Source organism: Rhinoderma darwinii, chromosome 13 (genome assembly GCF_050947455.1).
Source record: "Rhinoderma darwinii isolate aRhiDar2 chromosome 13, aRhiDar2.hap1, whole genome shotgun sequence".
Taxonomy (NCBI): domain Eukaryota; kingdom Metazoa; phylum Chordata; class Amphibia; order Anura; family Rhinodermatidae; genus Rhinoderma; species Rhinoderma darwinii.
In genome coordinates this window covers 27,174,383-27,189,794 of record NC_134699.1, presented here as the reverse complement: position 1 = coordinate 27,189,794, position 15,412 = coordinate 27,174,383, and the positions used below count along the sequence as shown (strand labels likewise).

General features: G+C 43.4%; 1 protein-coding gene across 2 annotated transcripts in view; it reads left to right on the top strand.

Annotated features, from left to right (window-relative positions):
* The window catches only part of LOC142666318 (signal transducer and activator of transcription 5B), a 128,336-nt gene extending 122,048 nt beyond the window's left edge, over positions 1 to 6,288 (top strand). For both annotated transcript variants that reach the window (XM_075846314.1, XM_075846313.1), the window contains one exon: positions 1,381 to 6,288. In XM_075846314.1, coding sequence (XP_075702429.1) covers positions 1,381 to 1,510 — 130 coding nt within the window. In that variant the 3' untranslated portion in view covers positions 1,511 to 6,288. The remainder of the gene's footprint in view (positions 1 to 1,380) is intronic.
* The last annotated feature ends 9,124 nt before the right edge of the window (positions 6,289 to 15,412 follow it).

Here is a 15,412-nt window from a genome sequence, read left to right as displayed (position 1 = left end):
TTATACGTTGTCATGCATTCATTTTATATATGGTATATGATGTTGCCTTTGCCCCTGATGCTTGTCATTGAGTACTAGTTTTGAAGGCTGTAGCCGGCTACACACTCCCACAAGTGACATTCAAGCCCATTGTGTTCTTGGGTTCTCTGTTCAAGACAATTCAGTAATTCATCTGGCATCCAGCTGTGGCTTTCCGTGTCTGCTCAAAAGCAATTTATTACTCCTGATGATACAAACTATTGCAAGCAAAAGTGTAAATGTTGAGAATCCTTCGACGTCACAAAAAAAAAGCTCAGTTTAGTATTAGATATTAAGTAGAAGACTGGGAGGAGGGGGATGAAGAAGCTGCAGTTTTTCAGTTTTTTTTTTTTTTTGTACAGAAAAAGTATCAGGAGAAAAGGTTGTGGGGGCATCTGATTGTTTTAGACTACATGGCTTATACATCGCACCAGGAAGAGCTTCCCTGTACCCAAGAATGATTTTTCCAATAGTGGTTCATATAAGCTCCAACAGTTTATTGAGGAATCTTCTGACCTATTACAGTGAACCAAGTCCTCAGCTGTTCCCAAATTAAATATTCAGTGACACTCTGAACCCCTTCAGAACTAGTTGGTTACTTCACCTACTGGGGTTCTTCCATCAGGAGAAAAGGTTGTGGGGGCATCTGATTGTTTTAGACTACATGGCTTATACATCGCACCAGGAAGAGCTTCCCTGTACCCAAGAATGATTTTTCCAATAGTGGTTCATATAAGCTCCAACAGTTTATTGAGGAATCTTCTGACCTATTACAGTGAACCAAGTCCTCAGCTGTTCCCAAATTAAATATTCAGTGACACTCTGAACCCCTTCAGAACTAGTTGGTTACTTCACCTACTGGGGTTCTTCCATCAGGAGAAAAGGTTGTGGGGGCATCTGATTGTTTTAGACTACATGGCTTATACATCGCACCAGGAAGAGCTTCCCTGTACCCAAGAATGATTTTTCCAATAGTGGTTCATATAAGCTCCAACAGTTTATTGAGGAATCTTCTGACCTATTACAGTGAACCAAGTCCTCAGCTGTTCCCAAATTAAATATTCAGTGACACTCTGAACCCCTTCAGAACTAGTTGGTTACTTCACCTACTGGGGTTCTTCCATACGAGACTTGTTCTACTGCAACATTGAAATCACTGGTTCCATAGCAGAAGCTTTATTTGGAAGATTTCTAGTAATGGAAGCCTAAGTAGCTCTGAAAGGTTTCAAGAATGTCTAGAGTCTCTGAGATGCTTCACGGTTTCCAATTTAATGTGATTATGAAGCTTGTAATGCCTGCTTCACTTTATTCTTCTTGGATGGCTCATTGACTGTTTTAAGCACTTTTTCTTTTTCCCTGCAGTCCTGACTCTGTTTTGGATCCTGATGGAGACTTTGACCTAGATGATAGTATGGATGTGGCAAGGCATGTGGAGGAGCTGCTCCGGAGACCCTTGGATAACAGCCAGTGGATTCCCCATGCCCAATCCTGATGTAATCCTAGCCCACGCCTCACTGCCTCCAAAAATCAAAATGTGGATTGTTTTCACAAAAATTAATTTTGGTATTTTGTGCATGGTGATAAATAGGTTTATTTTTTTTAATGGTACTTTTTGACAACAAAACCGTATCCTCACATCAAATACTTTCAATTCTATTACCCATTTAAAGGTTTTTGTCCACATTTGAACTTACTCTCAATTCCTCAGGTAGCCTTCCTTTTTTCTGATGATGCAAGTCATATTGAGCTTTAAATCTGCAGCACAGGAATGGACTCTGTCTTCAGTTCCATTTACATGTCAGAGTTGCGTATAAGTGTTGTAATGACCAGGAACTGAACACAGCATCCCCATCCTGGAAGTTAAAAGCCCTTTATGGCTGCCAACTGGTGTTGTGACAGGAGAGAATTTCACTATACTATATGGGGTAAGAGTAGGTCGGTAGCCCCTTTACGGATTTTTATCTTCATGTCAATATTACCATTACACTGCTTGAGTGGATTGTGAAAGGTTGCACAGCGATAAGCCACAAGCCGTGTAAAGGCTATGAAGATTCAGATCATGCTAAATGTCAGTCATGTTTACTTCACAAAATATGTAGAGAGTTCTCCTCCATATCTGAGTCCCAGTATGGAAAGGGTTAGAAGATCACAGAGGGCTAACATAAATAAACCCTATTTAGGATTTATCAGGGTTTTAAGTTTATTGAACATTAAATATAGATATACTTCGAAATATAACTAATTATATGAATTGTTTCTATTTTATTCATTTTTTTTCCCCCCCACTTTTCTAAAAGCACCTCATTTATATTGAGGACATTGTCAAAAGACCTCTATGAATGTATTACAGCTCATGTAATATTATAATACATTACTACAACCACAACACAAGTGCTGCATGGCATGTAACAAACGCAAGAGGAATCTCCCTAAGACCTCAGATAGTCTTGGGCAGAACGTACATCGATCCTGTGAGAATTCTGACCATATAAAAAGTGACCAGCAAACATCTTTACAATTTTCTTGACTATTCTGAAAAATATTTTTGTACATTTGAACATCATTCTTTATTCATATACCATAAGAGACCCATTTTAAAGGGAACCCATCACCAGGTCAGACTCCATTTAGTTTAGAGCATGTGTACAATGCCCTGTCAAAGCTGATTGTGCCCACTATATGGACCATGTGGAGTATATAACGTGACCCCATTCAGCTCTACTAAGAGGGTCAAGCTATTTTGCAGCCTCCAGATTGGCACGAGTTACATCTACTTAATAAGTCCATTAAGTAGGTGTACCTGCATCCTCTAGTTCAGTGTTATTAGAACATAATATTGATGTGAAGCCGGGCTTGGTAAATGAGGACAACCTACTATAGTACTCTGCATAACCCTTAGGAGACCACTATAGCCACCACTCAAAAGCAGAGGGAGGGGGTTACTTACTCGCTAGGCAAAACGGGGTCGACTGTTTCCTTAACTCCTATAGGGTAGACTGGAGAAGCCCCCTCTCCCCTAGTCCCTGCCTGGAATCTGCGGCCAGCGGCAGCCTCACTATGCGAAACAGGGGTTGGGTAACTCCCACTCTTGATATAGGTGCGGATCCCAGAGCTGGGACTGCATCTCTCAGAAATGTATGACATATCCTGTGACTATACCATAAATGTCTAAGTTGAGAATACCCAAGTAATGGAGCTCTATTGTATTACCAGACACAGCCCATGGATAATAGGGCCACTATTTCTGGGAAAAAAGGAAGACCTTTTTCTAATTTCATATAACCCTTTTCTCCCTCTAGAGGAGGGGGGGGGGGGCATCAGCTAGGCGGTCGGGAATGGGTACCTGGCTAAAGGAACACACCGCGGCTAGTTTAGCACCCAACATATACCAATTCCAGTAGAGGTGGCCATGCTAGGTGTAGTGCTAGATATTTGCATATAACAGAAACACAACTGTGACTCTGAAGTCATTTTGCACATTATTAACATAGAACCCAACGCTTAATATCTATGTTATATGAAAAGCCATGCAGAAAAATATATATTTTTAATATGTATAATGTGACTTGTTCCTCTATCTGATAAATATGTAGCTAGTAATATGGTGTTTCGGAATACAGTATGCTGGTAACTTCATGTCGAACCAGACTTGATGTATCGGTGTACTGGAATACAATCATATACTTCTCATTCCCAAGACACATACGTGATCACGTCTATGCTGGACTGAGCAGTTAGGTTGCTGAGGGGGCACAAAGGTCGCCTTTAAACCCCACACGGATGATGGTGGACCCCAGCCTGGGCTTGTCAGTGGTGCAAATATCTTTCCACTTCTTCCCTACATTAAAGAAGTTCCTCACCTAACAATCTGATTAGTACAACCAGCTGGCATGGATGCGGGATGGCATGACTTCTGCCAAGTTGCTCTTCCTCCTTCTCTGCTGTCTGTACCAGGGGTGGACATATCATCTTATGTGCAACCTGTGGCAATAAGGGGGCCCACTGCCAGCTTCCTACTGTCTAATAACTTGCATGTAATGGACGGAGCTAATGACAATGACTCAAACTGGGCATAGACATTCTCCGTTCACCCATGAAGAGGCAGTTCAGAAACTGAGGCTTTCATATGACTGACTTTTGCTAGGATGATAGATAATGGAATTGGTGTAGATTGCCTAAGCTGTCACATTTTACAAAAAAATAATGTATTCCTGTGGAGAATTATGGATGTCCCTGGATTGCTGCCATTTATCGCTAAGGCCTGAGGGCAAGTTTGGTTTGGTCAGGAATGACACACACACTTCTGTCTGTGCCTTCCTTTTATAAGATTATTAGAAATTGTGCAATTCTGGATTTAGCTTTAAATAGGAAATACACTTTCATCAAACTGTGATCCGCGCTAGTCGTTGGGTTGAAGACTCCTCCCATAGAACGCATATGTGAGCCGTCTACAGCTTGGCAGGTAGAGACGATCACAGCCTTTTGTTTCAGCAACGGTGAGGGTCTCAGAACCCCAGACCTCCACCAAAAGTTTGAAAGTGTAGTTACTCTTTAAGATCTCCTCACCTCTTCTTGTTTTTTTTGTTTTGTTTTTCATCAATTCTTTATGGCGATACCACTTCCTTCAAAGTTGGCATCTGTATTTTCTTCTTGTAGCCAGATAACAAACAGATTATCATCACTGCAAATACACAACCAGACCATAACCTCTCACTTCTCTTATATACCACGCTGGTTTTTTTATTTAGCTACTGTGTATATGTATATAATATTTTGGTTATAGGTTAAGCAACAACAGGAAAGGTTTTAAATCATTACTAGTCAAATCTGTCATGTTTCCTTTGTTCCTGAGATTTTTTATATTTTTGCTTCTTTCCTATGATTAAAAAAAAAAAAGTAGAGGTAAAACAGATTAATAAAGAAGGCCAAATACTTGGTAGTCCATGCCCTATCCTGACTGCAGGTCAATTATCAGGAATTGCTGGAAATTTTTGTCATGTCAGAATAGGGCTGAGTCGACAACTTCTCATCTCTTGTATACAGTTTCTCTCAGATTCAAGCTCAACCTCTGCTGGATTCTTAAAGGGGTTGTTTGCTTTAGACAACCCCCTTTCCATGTACCCTATTAGGACATACTGATGTAGTAGAGAGGGGGAGGCTCCCCACTCGAGCCCCGCCTCAATTAGCAAGACACGGGAGCCACTTCAGAGAGCAGCTCTCCCTCTGGAGGATCGGCTTATCCGTGCATTATATGGATAGCCCATTGATTATAGTGGGTGCCATGCAGTGCCTCATTTCTGCTGCATCGTTCTTGTAGGAGAAATCAAGGCTATCCGCCATTTTCCCTGGTGATATCAGCTGATAATGGGATCAGATTATCGTTAACTATTTAATAAATGCATCCTCACGGTTTTATTGTTGTATAGAGATTCATAAAAATAATATATCTCACCCAAACTGATGAAAAAAATGAACCGCTGCACTCAGGACATATGTATAAATATGTACATATATATCTTTTTAAGTACAACTCTCCACACACGATACAAGATGTTTTTTTGAATGTTGGATTTTTGTGTAAGGTTACCGGGGAGAGAAATAACTTTATTTACATACAAACCAGATGACACCGCTAATCTCAGCGAATCTATTTAGTTATATGGCCTGCCACTATTTCTTTAACGTGGTTAGGTGTGCCTTAAAGAAGCAAAAAATGACTCATACTCCCTTAAAATGGTACATACATTTCTGGCCATCTTAGTACAACATTTTAAATTTTTTTTTTTGAAAATTGAACATAAAATGGCTGCTGTAGCTCTCGGATATTTCTCGTAGAAGGGAGAGGTATTTCTGTTTTAACAGTACACGATGGGTTTATTCTGAAATACCACACCTTAATCTGCTTTGATAGAAATTAGCTACTCATTAGCTATAGGTGGGTCAAAAGTTAGTACAGTATTTTTTTTTAACTTTTTAAAAAAAATTTAAGTAGCCATTTAAAAGGAGGTCGACCATGTCACCTCAGCCTCTTACTTGCAGTCTAAGAAATGGATAGGAAATTCTTGGATTTTCCTTACCTTTTTTTTTTTTCTTCTTGAATGTTTGAAAGATATCTCTGCTTCTTAAAATCCCATGTTTGCCTGACCCTTACTGTAAGTGTATTTTTCCTGTTCTATATTTACTCTTTTATTCAGCAAATTACATTGTGTGTTTTGTGCATCTGTGACTTTTATTTTGGAAATAAAATGTATTTTCCATTATAAAATAAAACCTTGGTTACATTTTTGTTCTTTAATGGCGTGCCTTTCATTTTTTTTCTTTACAGAACGCGATTATATAACCTGATGTCTTCTAGAAATATTTAAGCCTTTATAAAATATTTTTGGAAAGGATGGTTTGATAATGGTTATTGTGGTAGTATCACGGTCAACCTGACTGTCCCTTTCAATTATGGAACATAAGTATGTACTAAAATTTAAGGCGGATCTGTCCTAGTACAATGCTGCGCTGTTTAAGGGTAGCGTAGTATGGAGACAGGTCCGCTGTACTATTAGCCCAAACAGCACAAAACAAATATTGTGCAGTTTGGCTAATAGCTGATGATAAACTGTACAGAGGACTCCGTTATGAGTCCGCTTTATTTATGAGGGGAACACCCCCCCCCACCTCAGATACACAGCAGTGGTCAATCAATCAGAGGGGAGGGAGGAGCTTTCTCATAAATAAAGTGGACTCATAACGGAGTCCTCTATATTCTTTGTTAGCGGTTATTAGCTAAACGGCACTTTTTTGTGTGCAGTCTGGACTAATAGTAAAGCGGACCTGTCTCTATACTAAACAGCAGCTTACTGCACATAGATTTATTGTTAAATTCAATGGGAGTATAATTCTATCTTCAGAAAAACCTATAGTCCTTTATCCTTTTAACATGTTCATAAACCTGAGCTCCATTATATTTTATATATCCCCTACAAAAGTAAAGAGCTCTACAAAGTCCAAAAGTTTCATAACAAAATAAATCTTTTATGAATAAACACAGGACTCAACAGTTCCTGCCTGCCTGAGAGGAACAACAAGGAGTCCACTAAGCCGTGGGGGAACGTATGCTACGTGTAACAAGCTACTCATCCCTTCAGTAGGATGTCATTCTGGACATCTATCTAAATAGCCGAAATTCCTGCAAGAGAGCTTTTGTTGTGAGCCCTGGCACCTCCCTTGAAAAACTTGATTATTTAGACAGTCCAGTCACATTCAGAGTGTAAAGCGGTGTTTACATGGGCAGATATGTGCCCATAATGAGCACCGATAAGTAGAGGCCGATCGGTGCTTCTTTAAAAGCCCTTCACACGTGCCAATCTAAACTGTGTGGGGGTGAGCCGTCGTTAATACGATCGTTTGGTCCCCATATAGTTTACATAATGTCGGCAGTATATCCCCTCTTTACATGGAGAGATGTGCTGCCGTCAACTATGATTTTCAGGCAGCATAAAAGATAAAATAAGTCGTTGCCCGATTTACCTGGGGCCATGATTGGGAATGAGCGTTTGCCCGATCATGGCCCGTGTAAATGGGCCTTAAGGTTACCTCCATGATCTGGTGTAAGGTTACCTCATGATCTTTTATATTGCATGATAGTCTATAACTGCTGCTCTACACTATATACTGGGCACTGTAATCCTATTACCACGTTGAACCTATGACATTTACATATTGCCCCCTATGGGCAAGAGTAAAGCTATTTTAAAGAGGATCTGTCACTAGGTCATATAAGTTGAACTGGGTAGCTGACCTGAATAGCACGGTCTCCCGGATTCCAGTGCGGTTTTTCTTTTTCCCTTGCCCCCCCCCCCCCCCAGTTCCAGACTATTGTTTTGGTTCCATCATTGCTATTTTGCTGTAGTTAACCAACAGGGTGTAAACTACCCTCAAGCTGCCTTGCGCTGATTGGTCCGCATCAGAGGCAGGGAAGCTAGCTCCACCCCATTGGCTAACTACAGCAAATTAGCATATAGAGAGCCACCACAACAGTGGGCCATATCTCTCGCACTGGTGTGTTCAGGGAAAATAAAAAAAACAGTGCTGGAATCAGGGAGACCGCCCTATTCGGGTCAGTTAACCTGTTCAACTTATACAACCTAGTGACAGGTCTTTAATAATTCCCCCTATGCTTTAGTGGGTGTATCTATATTCTTGTCCATAGGGGGCAGTGAAATAGTTGTTATATTCTTGTACATAGGGACACTATTATAGTAGTTTATATTCTTGTATAGAGGGGGCAGAGTTTTAGTGATATTGTCCTTAATAGACTAGAATATTATTACTATAATATTGCCCCTTATGGAAAAGAATATAAAATACTTCCCCATACAAACAAGAATATAATTACTATAGTCAGGGCCCTAGATGGCATCAAAAATAGTTCTCTCAGATTGGTCTGTCTGCATCCAGAATGCACCAGAGCGCTATGGACAGATGGCTAGACCAATCAGAAAGGCAAGGAGTTGTTAGAGGCTTGAGTGTCAGCTCGAACTGTCTAAAACATAAGCGGTCCTTGTTGCCATAACATTCATTATATATGTATTAACATTTTCAGCTTATTTATTTTGTCTGGAGCACTGAAACCTGCATTTTCTATGTGTCGCATTGCTGTTTAGTATTTGTGATTGTGTTTGTTCTAGTAGACATGACAAGTTGAATTTGTATTTCAACTTGTTGATAAATATTTCAGATACAGATCTCTGACCCATTCACACACACAAAAAAAAAAAAGATTAGCGGGCAGGTCTGTTTTTTTTTATTTTTTTTATTTTTTCCCCTCAAACAGCTTTCAGCCAAAATTCTTCTCATTCCAAGATTATTAATGTTGAAAGCTGGGCAAGAACCATATGAGTTTCTAAAACCTGCTGAGTACCCCTAATTTTAAGCATATGCTCACTTCTTGAATATTAAAAGAATTTGTTTTCAGTTACCCAGCCATTTACGGACTTTATTGGTGGATCTCACATTATATTCAATGTCGGCTGCCTGCAGCAGGGAGCTTGCTGTCATCTATTATAGTCTATGGTAAGTACAGAAATTCTGGCAAGTATACTGTGCTGTAATTCCTGTTCATTATAAGGGTATGTGCACACGAGAACGGTCTTTTACGTCTGAAAAGACAGACTGTTTTCAGGAGAAAACAGCTGCCTCGTTTCAGACGTAAAAGCTCCTCGTCGCATTATGCGAGGTGTCTTTGACGCCCGTAATCTTGAGCTGCTCTTCATTGACTTCAATGAAGAACGGCTCAAATTACGTTGCAAAGAAGTGTCCTGCACTTCTTTGCCGAGGCAGTCAATTTACGCGTCGTCGTTTAACAGGTTGTCGGCACAGTACGTCGGCAAACCCATTCAAATAAATGGGCAGATATTTGCCGACCTATTGTAGCCCTATTTTCAGACGTAAAACGAGGCATAATATGCCTCGTTTACGTCTGAAAATAGGTCGTGTGAACCCAGCCTAATGAGGGGAGGGATGACCATGCATGTAAAGCCACATCTCCACTGCAAACTGAGCACTGGGCCTATCTTCTCTGGATAAAGGTGACGCATCGATTGGACTCCTCCTAGCCGAACATTTATAAGAGATCCTGGTACATATGTCATAACAGTGTGTATTGGGAAATGTATTCTAAAATTGCTGATGACCCCCCCCCCCCCCCCACCCCAAAGAATACCACCAGTCCTAAGTGGGGATTAACTGCAATACCAGCCTATGGACAGGTGTGGCGCTGTTTTTTGCGCTATTCGCAGACAACCCTTTTAACGAAGCATGCATAGCAAGATATCTTCAAAGATCAATATGATTTTTTTCTGTTACATTGTTCCGATTTCACATATTGTCCAACATTTAGTAAGGCCTCATTTACACGAGCGTAATATACGCGCGTGCATTTCACGCGTGTCGTACGCACCTATATTAGTCTATGGGGCAGTGCAGACGATGCGTGAATTTTGCGCTGCGTGAGTGCGTTGCGTAAAACTCACGACATGTTCTATAATCGTGCGGTTTTCGCGCATAACGCACCCATTGAAGTCAATGGGTGCGTGAAAAACACGCATGACACGGACGCTCCTGCGTTGCATGCGCGAAAATCACGCATCACTTGTTATGTCCATGAAAAAGTCTATAAAGCTGGACAAAGCAAACAAAAACCAGGAAGTGCTTGCGTTTTGACTGCGAGTGGGCAAGGCTATTGACTGGAGACAGAAGTTAGCTTCCACTGACATCTGCTGCCATGCCGCGTGGGATGGACGTGGAGCGCCTCATCGCCCTGGTCCAGGGCCATCATGCAATTTGGGACACTAGCGTGGAGGCGTACCACGACTGCACGGTGAAGGAGGACGCCTGGGAGGAGGTCGCGAGGGAGCTTTTTGGCCAGGAGTGGGAGAGTGGCCGAACCCGGGACCGCAGTCGGTCGGGTGAGTACCAGGCTTTTTCTGTCAATGCAAAGTCATCCCTATTGAAGAACTGGGGCCCTGTATGTGTCTTCCGCGCATTTGCCCGATGACCTTTTGTGGAGCAGGCGCATCACCGTGTACCACGTAATTGGCAGTGCAGGGCCCCTCATTTAAGTGAGAGGGCATAGTTCTTATGGCGTGATATTTGTTTTTACTCCAACAGTCAAAGACATCAAAACACTGTGGCGGAGCTGCCGTGACCAATTCCGCCGTGAAATGGGGGAAAAGGGACGCAGCGGAGATGGCGGATCGCGTAAGCGCCCTTATATGTACACGAAACAGCTGATGTTCCTGAAGGACATAATGGCGAAGCGCACGTAAGAGATTCTGCTTTTGCATGTGTCTAATGTGTGTTCGCCCATGTCCTGTTTGCCATCGTGTTGTTGTGGGCATTGTTCTATATTCTGTTCTAACGTAATTTTCTCATTATAGAACCACCGACAATTTGGAGGATACGACAGAGGAGACGGACGTTGGAGAGTCTCTGCCGGAACCTCCTGCTGCCCATGTCCTGCCCCCTAGCCCCGAGCCGACACCCCTGGACCCCGCCCCTGGCCAGTCTGCACGGGCCGTTGCCTCTCCGGCTGAGGAACGCCCCGTGCGTGCCCGCACTCGCCGGCGCCGTGCTCAACAGGCCTCCACAGCTGGGCAAGTCGATACGCGGGTCCTGGAATATCTGAGGCGAGCCGCAGATGAGGACGGGAACGATGCCTTTGGGCGCAGCATCGTTCCCCTACTCCGGCCGGTCCCCATGGACCGTATGGGCCGTCTGCAAGCGTCGATCGTAACGTTGATCGACGCCTCCAGACCGCCCCACAATCCCAACCAGTGCTTCACGGCCATTGAGCAGTGGCGCAGTTTAGCCATGCCGGCCACCACGCCCCAGAGGCCGGGCCCATTCCATCCAGGCCCCCAGATGCCACGTCCGCATCCCTATATGCGCCCTATGGCTCCCCACTTCCCTGCCCCAACATACCACGGGCAACATCAGCACCACTATGCTGGCGAGGAACAACCTCCACAGCTCCAGGTCCAGCATAGTGGTGCTGAAATGCCGGCGTATTCGTCCCCGGGCCACCAGTACCAACACCTTTGAGTGTGTTGGAGGACTGATATTTTGACGCCATAGTTGATTTTGATGCAGGGATGGCAACTCGCCGTCTTATGTATTTTTGATGTATATTATACACCATGTTGGTGTTTTTGTTGGTTATGCCATATGTTTGTGTGTTTTCCAAACACATTATTAAAAAAATGGATGTTGATTGGTTAGCTTTCGTGTTGTTTTTCATTGATACCCCTCAACACAATGTTTGAGCCACATTTCCTTTGGCTATACCCTCTCACACTTCTGGCCTTTGGGCCCAATGCATACACACGTGATATGAGATTTTAGTTCATCTCTCGGGGTTTGACATGGTTTCCAAGAGGTGCGAATGTTTAGGTGCTGTCATGGGCCCCGAAGCAAACTAAGTACACTTGCAATTGGACTTTCCTAACTTTAGGCCGCACATCATTCTATCTCCAGAAAGAAGGTTGCCAACTTTCAAAAGTCCTGCTCAAACCCCCGACAGATGTAAGCTCGCAACCCGCGTCAAGGGTCCTCTTGTTTTGCAAGTCCCTAACCCAACACAAACCCCAAAAAAAACCCTGGCCACATGTGACGTGTGTAGTGAAGCCACCAAACAACAGAGAACCCTGCAAAGGTCATCACGCACCCACGGGGCGGCTCCTGATCGACACTCAAAATATGCCGGCAAAGTATCCCTCACGCGAAGGCCGGATGAAAGAGATCGGCCGAGAGGAATAACCGGGACAGTGTGGCTGCTGCCTGCATGTGTTATGATATATTCAGCATCAAAGGTAGCATCATTAATGCGGCAGAAGTTATGCAGCCCGACACACGCTTCTATAACACGTGTCACATTCTGCATGGACAATTGCATTGTCGTCAGAAATACACGCCACCTGTTCTGCATAATGCCAATGGCACATTCCACACTTCGACGAGCTCGGCAGAGGCGGAGATTAAGGTGCTAAACCTGCTTCTCCCAGCAAGCAGGGGTTGGGCCAGCTGGCCTATTTGTAGGCTGGCTTGCCATTAATCCCCTCTGCGTTTTTGACGCGCATTGCAAACGCTAGTCGTGCGCGCGTTTAAAACGCAACAACGTTGTGTATACGCAGTCAAAACGCAATGCCAACGCGCGCAATACGCTGCGTTTTATGCGCGCGCAAAACACACACGCTCGTGTAAATGAGGCCTAAGGCTGTGTTCACGTCATCGTTGGTTTCCGTTCATGGGCTCCGTTGCAGCTTTCCATTGGGGGAACCCATGGTTGGAAAGGCAAACGGAAACCAAAGCTTCTGTTTGCATTACCATTGATTTCAGCGGTAATGCTTCCGTTGCAAATGGTTTGTCTCCGTTACCTAAGTTTTCTGGTTTTTTTAGCGGAAACTATAGTGTAGTCGACTAATAATAGAAAAAAGGTCGTTAGTAGCACGTTGTGATGTGTGTTCTATTAATTTGTCAATAAGCACCATAACGGAGTCAATTGTATATGTGTACCCAGGACGCAGATACAGTTGAACCCAAGGCTGAAGCAGGGAACCATCAGCTCCCTGCTTCAGCATTAGTACAGAGGACTCTCTGGGCACAGCGCTACTTTAAGCGCTGAGCCCAGGGAAGCACTCAACGTCACTGTCCATACATGGATAGTGACGTCAGTGGCTCCCCATATAGCGGAATCCCCTGCCAGAGTGTTGCTGACGCTGTGGCCGGTAATTCCGCTCCTAGAGGGAATCACTCACATCACTGTTCATATATGGACAGTGATGTTAGTAGCTCTTCCTGCTGCGGAATCCTCGGCCAAGGCGTTGCCGGGGAATCCGCTCCTGGAGGGAGTCTCTGATGTCACTGTCCATATATGGACAGTGACGTCAGCGGCTCCTCCTGGATACTGTGTGGGGGCAGCTATTGGCGTTATGCTGTGTGGGAGGCACTATGGGAGCATGATACTGTGTGGGGGCCGGGTGGGATTAGAGGCATTGCTTAAAAGGGAAAAAAATTGCCGCAATTGTTGCCCCTTTTTGCGATACTTGAAAGCTGGATGGTTTGTATAGACTCAGACGCAAAGCAGTAGGATTGTGCCTACAACTGCACTAGGCGAGTCCAAAGAAAAGACACTTTCCACTGATATTTGTTCCCACAAAAACATTATCACCTAGTGGATCGCCACTTCCTCTTTCTCTCCCCTTTCTATGCTCACATTCTCCACCAAAATCATTGATTCTAGTGCAGGGGTGGGCAAACTTTTTGACTCGCGGGCCACAATGGGTTCTAAAATTTGACAGAGGGGCCGGGCCAGGAGCATTTGGAGGGAGTGTTTGGGCCGGATATACTAAAGCATTAAATGTAGTGTGTGCAAACCTCATAGCACAGTAAGAACACTACAACCCAATTTATTAACTGTCTTTCAAATGTGAAAAATAGCCCTTATCAGTTAATAAATTTGTCTCAAGGAATATGCAAGATATGGCATTTACATACTATTTCGCAGATACTGGGAGGAGGAAATGTAAATAGATTAAAATAACATACGCACTGTGATTTATCAAGATTGCGTCTCTTTTTAAAAAGTTTCAATCGAAGGTGCAAAGTTAAAGAAATCAACATTTATTGAAAAATGGAATCACTTTCAACATTCAAAACATATTATTACACAACGAAATACTCAAGCTCAATAATATCTACTTGTGTTAAACTCCGCAAAATCATGGATGGATTGTCCTGACCGCGCGCTCTACAAACTCGCCACGGACACCCTCGCCTTCACGCGCAAACAGTACACGTGTATCGTTGCCAAGCACACAGACATAGGCTGTATTAAATATCCTACCTGCAGCTGAAAATTTAAATTAAGAGCGATGTGCGGCGTGTTAATTAGTGAAATAAAGAGAAATACGCGCCACATTAACAACGGTCAATGTGTTTTGAGTGCGCCATCTATTGGGAAAACGTGGGCATTGCAGGGAAAGGGGAAAAAAAAGGAGGTTTTTACTATAATTTGGACAAGTTCGGCGGGCCGGATTAAAAAGCCTAACGGGCCGTATGTGGCCCGCGGGCCGTAGTTTGCCCATGTCTGTTCTAGTGGGAGAATATCCACGGAGTACGGTGAGGTTTGGAGTACCATATAGCGGCACATGGGGCTCCTACTGCATGGTATTGTGAAACGATCGTGATGCTGTGTGCCGCCATACAGCCCCTATGCACACAGCTCGGCCGTGTGGTGTGTATAAGGCCTTACTATAGCAATACCAAATAACCAGGAATAATAACTTATTTTGCAGTATTTATGTACATGAATAGTATGATATCTATATGTGGTAATGCAATTCTGATTCTGAAGTTTTTGTGCTTTTAGCCCTAATTCAGATGCTCCTAGTCATTTCCTTACTGTCATACGTCATCACTGTTCTATGCTATGCAGTATGCACTTTACAGGAGCTGACAGCTGAGGACATCTAGTGGTCATAATGGGGAATACATCAAATACAATACTGCATTATTCTTATGTTTATTTTTATTTTGCGCGAACTTTTCACAGTTGCATTTACTGCCTAGCATATAACAGACGATGTCCCGTAGGTGGTTTCCGATCCGAATAATATTCCGGTACAATGGTGGCCCACATACTACTGCCTTGGCAGCTTTTGTGCCTGGATATACTAATGTAAACACAGCTGTCCCCGTGGTCTGCCATCAACAAACATGGCTGCTCATTAAACTCCATGGAGTAGTTTGTACAGAAGAAACCTTGCCACCAGCAATGATGGCTCCTTAAGTTTTTTTTCGCTATCTTTCCTCTCATTGGATGCGGTTCGGAGCACGTGTCGTGAAA